Genomic DNA, 12,574 nt, shown 5'->3' with positions numbered 1-12,574 from the left:
TACTCATTTCGATTTGGTAATAATAAATTCCTGTAAAAGGTAAATCTTACTCTGGATAAAACAGTAGTTTATTTTATGTGTGCTGCAAAGATAGAATTCTTGCTCATCAGAGAAGACTTTGTTTGATTTTAGACCCATTTCTACTGTACCCCTTCCATTTCTAACACCCAATACCTCATATGTTTTATAAAATGAAACATATTTGTTTCTCTTCAATACATTTATTGAATAAACTTAAGGTCAATAAAATTGTATTGAAGTAATTAAGACTTTAATATTATAAAATTTTATTTTGGCAACTATTTTCACAATCACTAATATAGAAAATGACTGACTGATATAGTTTCTTTAGGATTTTTTTTTTCTTCCCAAATTGTGCATATTATAATATTGTCATAGAGAATCAAAATATTCTCAAAAATATCATGGTGTCAATTTTCCTGTTTGGGATAAATAGCATTTATCATGATAACTGATATGAATTATAAGCAAATAATTTTTTAATTCAGAGTTCACAGCATGTACATTTCCCCATCTGTAAAATCAAGCCACATACCATTAGCTAATTTGATAGTCCTAATCATTTCATGGAATATTTATATGAGGTAAGTACTTCAGACATATATTATCTTATTTAATTCTGAAAATAAATTTATTATAACCACTAACACCAAACTCTGTGCTAGATATATAAATATGATAAGACAAAACTTTGGACCAGGAGAATTTTGGGCTTAGTACTAATGGATAAGGAGGCATATATACCTCAGGTAAGGAAAGAAACTAAATCATCTGAAAAAGGACAGAGGATGTTTGAAAAATGTGACAGTTTTGTGTGACAGGACAGTTAGCAAAGTGCATGGGGGGAAAAAAACCCCAAAACCCATATTTTATACCAACTGACCATCATTACAGGTATATCATGGGAATATCATAAGAATTTTTTTAAGTTTCCATTTAAGTATTACTATTACTGCAAGCTCTGTTTCTTGAAATATAATCAATAAAATAATTAAACCAGTGCCTTAAGAAAGTTTCACCTGAGCTGTGGCTTTGCAGGTGAAATCTGACATCTACTTAAGAAAGAGCTCTGGGATTCAGAGAAATTTACTGTCTAGTGTTAAGAATCTCAGAATTAAATGCATCTGCATTAATTTTGACACCTTTATTTCTCAGGCTTGAAAACTGAAGAGCAAGTCACATGAGTAGGTATTTAAGAAGAATATTTTATAAGAGATTTTGAGATATGCCAAGAGAAAATACATCTAAGGAATAAAGATGAAGGAGGAGTTACATGTTGGAGAATTTTAAAATGAAAAGACTCATGGCCCTACATAATGTGTTAACATTATCAAAATATAAAAATGTATTAAGAGGTTTTCACTCTATGCATATCTACATGTGAGATACTATAAAATTCAAATTTATATTTTTGTATAGAATATTTACTATTAATTAATTCGTGTAATGTCCATCTAGAATTTTTTCTTTTAAAAAAAGTCATTTGAACACAATCCTAATTTCGAGTAAAATTAAAATTTTTGAACAATGAGATATGTGCAAAAAGAAATATATTTTGGAAAAATTTTCAAAACCTTGAGAAAAACAATAGCACAGTAATTTATAAAAGAGTTTTCTAAGAAAACAGTCAACAGGTTGGATGATAAGAATAAACAGCAAGAGAAAAAATCCCAGTATGGCCAGTTTGCTAACTGCTTTACTACCCTTAGTGCTCTGCCTTCAAATTCAGGTACCAAAATGAAAACATTTTACACAAGTATGTTAATCATTGGAAATCTTGAGCACTGAACACCAAGTAGAATATGTCACAAAAGATTATTAGGATGATCACTTCCTAAGGTATATAAATGTCTAATTGCTGTACTCCTAAATTAATATAATGTTATATGTCAACTATAATTATAAAATAGAAAAATATTTAAAATAAAGAATATATAACAAAAGAAATGCTTCATGGCTTGCAGTAAATCCCCTATATTTCCTGATTCTTCAATTAAATTATTCCTGCTTCTAAAATGGCAAGGGTCATCAGTGAAAGAGTTTTGCAGTAGTCACCAATGAAAGTTTTTATATATTTTATGAAAAAAAAATAAAGACAAAAGCCTCAACTATAGGGAAAATTAGAGTAGATATTAAGAAAACATAATCTTTACAATCATAGCAAAAGGTAGAAGAAGTAGAATTTGCATTTAATAAAGTTTATTTCACATATCTGGTATTCAGTAAATATTTACTGATTACATCATTTTGGTAAACTTAGTCCAAGACTGAAATAACTAATATAAAATAGGTATTCAGTGATTAGTTTCACTATAAATGCTTAAGTTATCTATAATTGAAAAAGCTGATACTATAGGCTTAACTGTATCATGTATTTAATCTGGTAGACAAAAATTAGATAAATTCAATAATAACAATAAAATATGTATATATGATACCAAATGCAAGATATAAAACATGATCAAAACTGTTAAAAATAGCAGCAATTTAAGAAAAATGGAGAAACAACTTATACACGAGAGAGTGACATCATAGATCATCATCAGTGAACAAATAAGTGGGGGCTGGAGACGTGCAGCATAGAAAGTCGGCCTATTTTTATAATTCAAATGTCAGTTATTACTGCCTATTCCACTAAATTTAGACTGAGGGAAAAGACCGGACACTTTTTTTTTTTTTTAATCCAGAAAGCTCTAGAAAACTTAGTATTTCTTCAGAAAAGTTAGAAGATAGAAAATTGTTTTTGTTGCTTGCTATGAATTGTATCACAGTTTTCCCCAGCACATATTTTTGACAAATTCCAAATTATAGTTAAAGTTCATAGTATTAAAAGCATTTTTTTTTTACACGGAGGATGACTGAAACAATATTAATATATCTATACTTCTTAATATATTAACTCATTTTTTTATATTTATATTTTGAATGTACTTTAATTAAACTCTCTCTAGTTTCTAAAACCCGTTAGAGTGTTTTCATTTTAAAAAGTAAGGAGTGAATTTTCTCAGCACTTAGTACTTCTGAATTCTCATGCCGGTAAAACCACTGGTCCTTCAGCTATGATGCCTTAAATATTCTATCTAATAGAGTCAAGTCGATAGCTTTTTAATATTAAGAATATTTACAAATGTTTAAAAGTTACTGATGTTTAAGATTTTAGACCACAGTGATTCTCAACATACAAATTAACTTTGGTATCTATTTTTAACATCGATGTTTTCTTTAAAATTATTATCTTTTGAATGATTTAAAGTGGTAGGCAGTATATTACATATAAGAAGTCTAAGCCTAAAATGACACAAACATATAATTAATTTCTTTACAAATGTCTCTAAATGAAGTCACTTGTTTTAATATAGATTAAAAGTCATAAGAAAGTTACAGGGTAGTACAAGGCACATGATAAATGTACTTATGAAAGAAAACAATTTTTAATTTAGTAGACACTATCAATCTAGAAAGCCTATGAATATTTATTATTAATTCAGTATGCTGAAAAATAGATGAGAGCGCAAACAAGAGAAAAAGCAACATATAACAGAACACCTACTATAATGGTATCAATATCTATTATAATTTCTATGATTACATAACTACATTTGAAATCATAAGATGAGTTTAGTGGTAGTTTTATATTCCTAGTGAGAATATTGGAATAAAAACTTATTTTTCTTCATAAATATACATTAAAATATTAGAAAACTGTAGGGATATTATCATGGTCTTTATTCTGATAATAAAACCAATTTAAAAACTTCGATGTGATAAAAAGTACTGTTAGTGATATAGAAAGGTTTTGTGTATATTCATGGTCAGAACATTCTAATGTTTCTTAGAAATGTACATTCTAAGGGTTAGACATTTCCACCTTTGCCTTTCTATTAATCCTTAAAAGAGTGTAAGATTTACAGTTGTTCTAACTTTCCTTCACTGTCTCTTAGAATCCTCTAGTAAGTTGGCCCAGCTCTATAGATTATCTAGTCTGCTTAAAGCAAATGTAATACACAGATGATTCCAAGAAATTTTCAGTCTAGAACCAGAAGCAGAGAAATGAAGAAATAACTTCCAAATAATAAGGCAAATGTTGTAATGAATTTTGGGGGGCAGGCACACAGGGAGTGGAGTTCCTAGATCAATCTAGAATGGTAGTTCAAGAAAGGCTCCATGGTGGCAAAATCATAACAACAAAGAATATATAATAACAAATAGAAAATAGATACAACTGATGACTCATAAAAATTGTTATGAAAATTATAGGTCAACTCAACTTGAAACACCAGGTTGTGGAAAGCTCTCGACCAAAATTTCCAGTGAGATCCGCTATTTCAGTCATGTTACTGCTCATGCCTTTAGTGGTATTCTCCTCACTACCAGCTCTGGGCTGTTGTATGTCTCGTCAGCCCTTCTCCACCAGTGTCCTGCAAGGGAATCAAGTGCTAACAGCCTGACAGTAACTGTATATTATAAATGAACTTCTATGCATTTCGCATGAAACTAGCTATGTGGCATCCATGGGAAAATTGAGAAGTCATTTTCTTTAGGGCTTTATTCTTTGAAGAACCCTGGTGGAGAAATGCTGCTTAACCCAAACAATAAATTCTTATATTTTATTATTGCTTAAATCTTCCATGAAACTTTATGTTTTTTACTTGTCAATTTTCATATTTCCTCAAATAGGTTTTTGATTAAATATGAAATGTATTATGTCAAAATACACATAAGGCATAATATATATAATATTTTTATTCATTGTCAAAGAAGAACCTATGGTAAATTTAGAACTAGACATTTAGAGACCATTTGGCCCACTGGTGTACTACGCATAGGTCACCTAGCTTAGTAATGATACCTGATATCAAATTTCAAAATAAATACTTAAAAAAGTACCTTAATGAGGTTCTTAGTTATGCCTAGGTTTTGACACATTAGCACCTGAAAATATTATCATTTTCTCATTGATATTTCATAATGCAGATAATCAAGTTTGTAGAAATTTTGTATTCCTTCTCCTTAAGGGCTCAGTAGAGCTGTTTTCACACTGTAAGCATTTTTACTTTTTGTGAATAGTCTTTTGGGGGGGGAAGAATTACCCCAACTTAACTTAGCTTTCTCTAATCAATGTTTTCTGATTAATTATTTAAATGTCCAATTGTGTTTATTTTCCTTTTTTACATTAAATTAATTATTGATTTATTATGTTTTCCAAAGAAATAACCATTTTCATAACACCGATGATTTGATCTTCACATCAAAAAAGATGGTCAAAGTACATAGTCTATATTCATAACATTTTAAAATGTTAAGATAAAAAAGATTTGGAGAGGCTCCTATATTCACAGTTCATAAATTTCCAATACACATACTAAAATATTTCAGTTTCTTCATGGAAGAGCTTCATGAAATAAAGCAAGAAAATAAAAATTTTTGCCTGTTAGTGTTACACTGATTAAAAAAAAATGAAATATACATAGAAAACATTTGCAGCTTTGCACAGTCTGGGCTTTGTCATTCATTACATGTACTTTTGAAACAAGTACTAATACACTGACTGATAAGATTCAATTCTGTTTCCTGATTGGACCAGGTGTCTTTGAATCTGAAAATATCACATTAACCCTTTGTATATTATTGTTGCCCTATCATTTTAAGTAAAATGACCATTAACTCTTAATGCAATAAGACCAACGGTAGACCTTTAGGAACCCCAAGATAATGAAACAAACAATTCTCTTTTTTTAATGTACTGGAAAATAAATTATCACCTACCTGTTGTATAAGAGAAAGCGGGAGGTCTTCATTCATACTTCTTTTTTGTTGAGTAGGCTTAATATTTACTTAATACTGTAGGTTTTTTAAATGTTTGTATGCTATCTTTTTATGTGATCTAAAAATATACCTCATTCTGTGATTAAAATCTAGTTCATATGTTGTGCAGGATAAACAAGTCCACATAATCATATATTACCTTTTTCAACATGCATCCTTTTCGATTCATGTCCCATGTCATGACCAGCCAAATCTCCCTCTTTGGGCCCAGGGAGTACGTTGGGTGATAAACCCATCAGCATCTGGTTCATGGACAACCCATTCTGATGAACAGCTGCCAGGCCCAAAACAAAAGAAAAAACAGCATAACACACAATGTTTGAATAAATTATTTAGAGTTTTGGACTCTAAATAAAATAAAATGTAATGGCCTAAATTCAAAACTATTATGTATCTCTAAGGACTCCATAAGAATTGATAACCACAATCATTCTTGAGGATAAACAGAAAAATACTCAAAATAAAACCATTTTATTTTATTTTAATTTCACATAAAATAAAATTTTAAAAAAATGTCTGGACTACTAATGAACAGCTATACCACTCTGACCACTACCAATGAAGTAATCAAGCTTCTATCTGGCGCTTCACATTCTCTCCCTACTATATAACCTTCTTTAACTCTGAAAAACTACAGTCTTAGCATTAGAATGCTCTTTAACACTATGAAGTTAAAACAAAATAAATTAATTCTGGTGGTTTGAGACGGCAAATGGAGATTCCAACACTGAAATAACTGTTATAATATCTATATTCTAGTCAAACACAAGGTTTCATAAATATTAAAGTACTTTTTTAAAAATTGGATTTGAACTCAAATTAAAAACAAAAGAGCCCAACTAATATCTATCAACTGGCTGAGTGATTAAAAACAATAATTACTTTCTTGAACTATTAAGAGTAACCTGTCACTATTAAAATGATAAAGTAGATGATTAAACACCCATATGGTTTTCACAATCCATCAATAAATTCCTTAATAAATTTGTCATGAAATTCTTGAAATTCTTGGAAAAATTTGGGAAAAGGATCATTCCATAAAACCGTAATTTCTCTGGAAAATAGAGATTTTTAAAATATCATAACATTATGTTAGAAATTACCTTTTAGAAATCACCATAGTAATAATGGTTTCAGGGAAGAATCTTCGATGGCTAATTCTAAAAGTAATGAATTCACTACTTTTGATGAAGACCATAACATTTTGATGAAGAACATAATATTTACAGTCTTAAGATATCTCCTCACAAGGTACTTATTATATTGAAAGGGTAAACAAAAGAAAGCTTACAGTAGAGAAATCTGGTAGTTACTACCTTAACCAAGTGATAGTCATCACAAATACTAAAGAAATATCATATCTGAAATGATGCACTGAGGACGCTCTAACATGTCTGTATGACCCATGCCAAAAATGCATAAATTAAGTCAAATCATGAGGAAACATCAAAAAATTCTAAACTGAGGGGTATTCTACAAAATTAATGGTCTGCATGTTTCAAAAATGTAAAAGTATTGAAAAGCGGAAAGACTGAGAAACTGTTCCAAATTAACGAAACTAAGGGAATATGACAGATAATTATAATATGTGATCCTGGATTAGTTTTTGGACTAGAAGGTAGGGGTGGGGGCGGGGGGGGGGGTCGGAAATCTCTTATTCTTAAAAATATTAGTGAGGGAAAAAACTATTAGTGGGAAAGTCAGAGATTTAAATAGGGTTTATAGTTTAGCGACTAGAACTATAATAATCTTAATTTCCTGATTTTGGTCATTGTTCTGAGTTTTATAAGAAAAATTCCTTGTTTATAGAAAATAAACACTGAAGTATTTGAGGTAAAGAAGTATGATGCTATAATAAGGACACTAAGGTGCACTATGTTTCTAATCAGGGTATCTTTCAGGGAGACTAGTTGATTGTGTAAATCTGGGTGACGGTATGCAAGATTTCTCTACATTATTTTTGAAATTTTTATGTCTGTCTAAAATTATTCTATAGTATGTTAACATAAATGCATATATATGCGCTTGTATGCATATATGTACATATATGTGTGCCTGTATATATAGATGTCTGTACACATGTGTGTGAGTCTATTTATTTATTTCCATTTGAACAATTATCGTAGATCATGCATGTAAAACTTTATCTTCTGTTTTTATCAAAAACAAATGAGAACATAATGATTAACTTAAAAAACATAAATGTGTAATGAAACTCTTTCAAATCTTTTCCTATTAGCCCATATTTCTATTTAAGTTGTATAAAACATATTTTTTTTATTTTTCTAGGACAGCATCTTTCCAATGACAATATTTTATAAAAGTATTAGAAATAAAATATTCAACATTAAGCCTCTGATACTAGTGTCAGCATACCACAAAATCATACAGAAAATATTTTCTTTGAAAAATAGTTTGAAGTAGTGGGAGTTGGAGTTTACCAGCTCCAGAAATAGCATTGGTTTGGGAATGATTATCGACTGATATACCCATTTTTATTAATAACCAGTTAAAATAATCTCTTACAGAATTAGGGAAATATGTTGTAGACAGGCCAAATCAGGCGTTCATATTTGGAATTACATTGAACTATATAATTTTAAAGATAATTTTATTACATATAATTCAACCTAATTTTTAAGTTATCCACCTCAATAGTACCCATACTGAGGATTTCTGCTTCATGAAATTATCCTTTATAACTTACAAAGATACTTTCTAGGAAATGTTTTTTGTATTATGAAAATGTTCTCAATGAACAAAAAAAAAAAACAATAAATTTTGTGTAATTAGATGAAGTTTAAAATAAGTATTATTTTAGAAAGAAATAACTAAATCCTGGAAAGAATACAATAAATATTGGCTTTACAACCAAAAGAGTCACTGTTAATATATTCATTTGATTGAAAAAACAATATCGAATTCTTGTATGGGCTGAAAAATAACCCATTAATTGAATGGCAGTTTAACTTTACTTTTCATTTTCTTGGACATAGAGATCAAGATTAAACATATAAAAATGTGATCATGAAATAATATATAGCCCTACTTTTTAGAATTGAATAATAATAGTATATGACAATAATATGCATTATTGACTATTGCTAATTCAAATTCTCTAATTTAACCAAGTTCAAACTCTAATTTATTGATCATTTGAATGACTAAGAAATATTTTTTAAAACTTAATTGTTTTAAAATCTATTTTTCTTATTCTTCTTTGTAGATATCTTTCTCAACATAAGGGTGGATTTTAAAAATTAGCTAATTTCTAAAAAAAAAAGGCAGGAATTGGATTGAAGGGATAAACATGAATAATCCATAAGCAGCACACTTAGACACTAGATACTTGACAGTCGGAGGTGTTTACTTCAGAAACTAATCTAGGTTACTTACTTTCTCTGTTTCATAGCTCAAAGCTTTATGTGTGGCGTCAAGGCGAAGGAGCTTCTATCAGAACCTGTTAATGTAGTACCATACCTCATGATATTGCAAACCGGGAAACATAATTTTGAGAGATGGCTATTGCTACAGAGCTTCAGAACACGATACATCTGAGATCTACTTGGAATGAGGGTATTTTGATTAGAAAAGCCAGCTGCACCTAATAAAGTTGAAAACAGTGACAAGTAAAAGTATGAGACCTACGGATTCTGTCAGAAGAGCTCTCAGTCCGTGCTGGGGAGCTGGACACACTGCTGCTGCGATGTGACGATGGGTGACTGCCGGGCCTTCGGCCTTCCTCGAGAGAGGGGGCAGGCGAAGGGCTGTCGGGCACACGCTCCTATACCACCACGGGAAGAGGGGGGGAAGAAAAGAAGTAAATATATTGAATTTTTATTTAAGAAATGCTGTTTTTACTTAATACTATAAAAGTATGAAGATAATAAACATATTTTTTTTTTGTCAACATTCAGCTGTATTAAAAGACATCTCTTATCTTGAGCAAAGACAAAGCAGAGAAAGACTAGGAAAAAAACTGATTTTATAGGTAAGCATCACCGTAGTAATGGTAAATGCCAGTCGCCTCTTTTGATAAAAAGAAAGGCCAAAGAAGATGACCAGTTCAGAACCTATTAGACAACAAAGAATTAATAGAACAAAGCAGGCTTTAATTCTAGGCAATCATCAATTTAAAGAAATCTTTAAATATATTCTATTGCTTCAGCAAATGTCTAAGGATCATTTAGCACAGAGATTATCAACATGACAGACCATAATAATAATATCAGAGGAGCTGTTAACAGCTATTTCATCATGGCACTGCTCTGGACACACATGGATGGCCACATTTTAAAGCATCGTAGACATCAATTATTTAACATTGGAGTAATTTTCTTAGATTCTAATAATTTTCAGACTACCTACTACTCGTAGCTCCAATTCAACCACACTGGTATAGTAAGGGAAATTCATGAACTATGCGTCAGTCGTGTCCCAGGGAAACTTGGTATCACGTTTCCTGATACTGTCCTATGTTAACACTCAGGTTCCACTCTATGTCTCCCCCCCACAAGCCCTGCACCTTTTCCATTAGACTAATATGTAGTTATATCGTATAATGTCTCCATTGAGTTATTACAAATGGAGTTATGGATTAAGAAATAAAATACTCATTTGTTAACATTTTATTTTTTGACCAAAAAGATATTTATACCTTCAGATATCAATGACATAGGCATTGAAGAACTCTTGTCAATAATTAATAAAAATTTGAGTAGAAATAAACTGCTACATGATACAAAGGAAACAAATAAGTCATTACTTATTAGAGTACAAAGATGCAAATATTAAAAAAGACTTTTAAAAATTTAAAAGAAAATTGTTATAAAATATAATTGTTCTAGAGGAGGCTGTTTTCAAAATGTGAATGACTAATATAATATGAAAAACAAAGACTAAGTTCAAGGCTTTGTACTATCAGTGAGAATGAGAGTAATACATGTCCTTGGTCTCAGAGGTTCCATTAACCCGGTGTTGGTTCACACTCCTGCTTTGTATTAGAATCGCCTGGAAAGTTTTTGAACATGTCTATGTTTGGGCTTTACTCTCAGAGATTCTGGCTTACTGAATGTTTTGGATTGAACTATATCCTCATAAAAGACTGGAGTCCTAACCCCCAATACTTATGAAAGTGACTTCATTTGGAAATAGAGTTTTTTGCAGATATATTTAGTTAAAATTATGTCATACTTAAGTAGAATGGACTCTTAATCCAACATGACTGGTATCCTTACAAGAAGTCATTGTAAAGAAGATTGGAGGGGAAAATGTCATATGGAGATGGAGGCAGAGATTGGAGTCATGCAGCTGCAAGCCAAGGAATGTCAAAGATTGCAGAACACCACCAGAAGCTCTGGAGAGGCAAGGACGGATTCCACCTAGACTCTCAGAAGGCACATAATGCTGCTGATATCTTGATTTCTAGACTCTAGGAATGTGAGAGTGCACATGTCTGCTGTTTTAAACCATCCAGTTTGTGGTACTTTGTTAGAGCAATGCCATGTACACTGGGTCTATTGTGGGGCCCAGGCGTCAGTATTTTTTTAATGATCTCCAGGTGATTTTAACGTGCATCTAAGATTAAACACCACTTGTTTCATATCCTTTTAATTTTTCAGTCCTGAAAATTGTCAATAAACTTCTTAAACAGATACGCTGTGGCTTAATTTTTAAGGAGCATGACAAATAAATAAAAATAACTAAAAAAAAAAAAAAAGACCAATCCTGCTTCCAAAATTTGAGTATAAAATGATTTCTCATTATATATTCTATGGAAGAACTAATAATTCCATAAGAAACTTCATGACAAAAGATTTATAAGATCAAACAATATTGTAACTGAAAAACAGGAAAAAAGATATTTAAAAATGTCAACAAAATTCTACTCTCAAAAGTTGCAATGCATGTCAGAATTCTGTTGTAAAAATAACTTCTTGAAATTTAGAAACTTTTGGACTGGTCTAAAATGTGTGGACTGGCATTTCCAAAGGACAATTAAAACTTCCCAAAGAAGAGATGTATTATCAATATTATACTATAACACAAACCCTTTACCTCAATTGATAAGAGGTGAAGAATTAAGTGCTCTATTTTCTGCAATAGCAAAATTATCTGTTACGTAGGTAAATGTAAGCATCACACAACATATTTTCCTACCTAAGTCACATTGGCTGCATCTGAAAGACTTCAAGTGAATGAGTAAGAGAGAGAGGCGAGGCAGGAATGAGGGAAAGAGGAAAAGAGGGAAACACACACACACACACACACACACACACACACACACACCTTAAATATTAACATTTACGCATATCTTATTCGGGGAAGTTTTAGACATCCTACATTTGTTATACTAAATGATACTAAAGATAGATGGTCTCCAATCATGCAATTTGCAGATTAAAATATTTCAAACCTATGTATCAAATAACATGAAAAAAATGAACACATTAATAGTTAATTTTCCAAACTAAATAATTCAAACAAGTTACGATTGTAAATGGCCTAAATTTTTTAGTTCATACGGCAAAAATAAATAAATAAATAAATGAAAATAACCTAAATTTCTAAGAAACGAACATATGTGGTTTAAAAAGAATACAGAATCTACATCTGGATGCCAAAAGTTACTTTCTATACTGTAATTGTAATGTAAAAGTGCCTGGGATCATAAACTTTTTTCCTTAACATTAACCCTTACTCTAAACTATGAAGCAGCTTCAAACTA

The 12,574-nt window shown here is 30.7% G+C and overlaps 1 protein-coding gene across 2 annotated transcripts in view; it reads right to left on the bottom strand.

Annotated features, from left to right (window-relative positions):
• DACH1 (dachshund family transcription factor 1) overlaps positions 1–12,574 on the bottom strand; it is a 383,562-nt gene that overhangs the window by 97,895 nt on the left and 273,093 nt on the right. For both annotated transcript variants that reach the window (XM_016133395.2, XM_036228905.1), the window contains 2 exons: positions 9,496–9,631; positions 5,987–6,121 (listed from right to left, as the gene is read on the bottom strand). In XM_016133395.2, the coding sequence (XP_015988881.2) occupies positions 5,987–6,121; positions 9,496–9,631 (271 nt within the window). The remainder of the gene's footprint in view (positions 1–5,986; positions 6,122–9,495; positions 9,632–12,574) is intronic.

This window comes from Rousettus aegyptiacus, unplaced genomic scaffold (assembly GCF_014176215.1).
Source record: "Rousettus aegyptiacus isolate mRouAeg1 unplaced genomic scaffold, mRouAeg1.p scaffold_m13_p_11, whole genome shotgun sequence".
In the NCBI taxonomy this organism is placed as follows: Eukaryota; Metazoa; Chordata; class Mammalia; order Chiroptera; family Pteropodidae; genus Rousettus; species Rousettus aegyptiacus.
The sequence above is the reverse complement of the archived record's forward strand: the minus strand, read 5'-3'. Positions and strand labels throughout refer to the sequence as shown.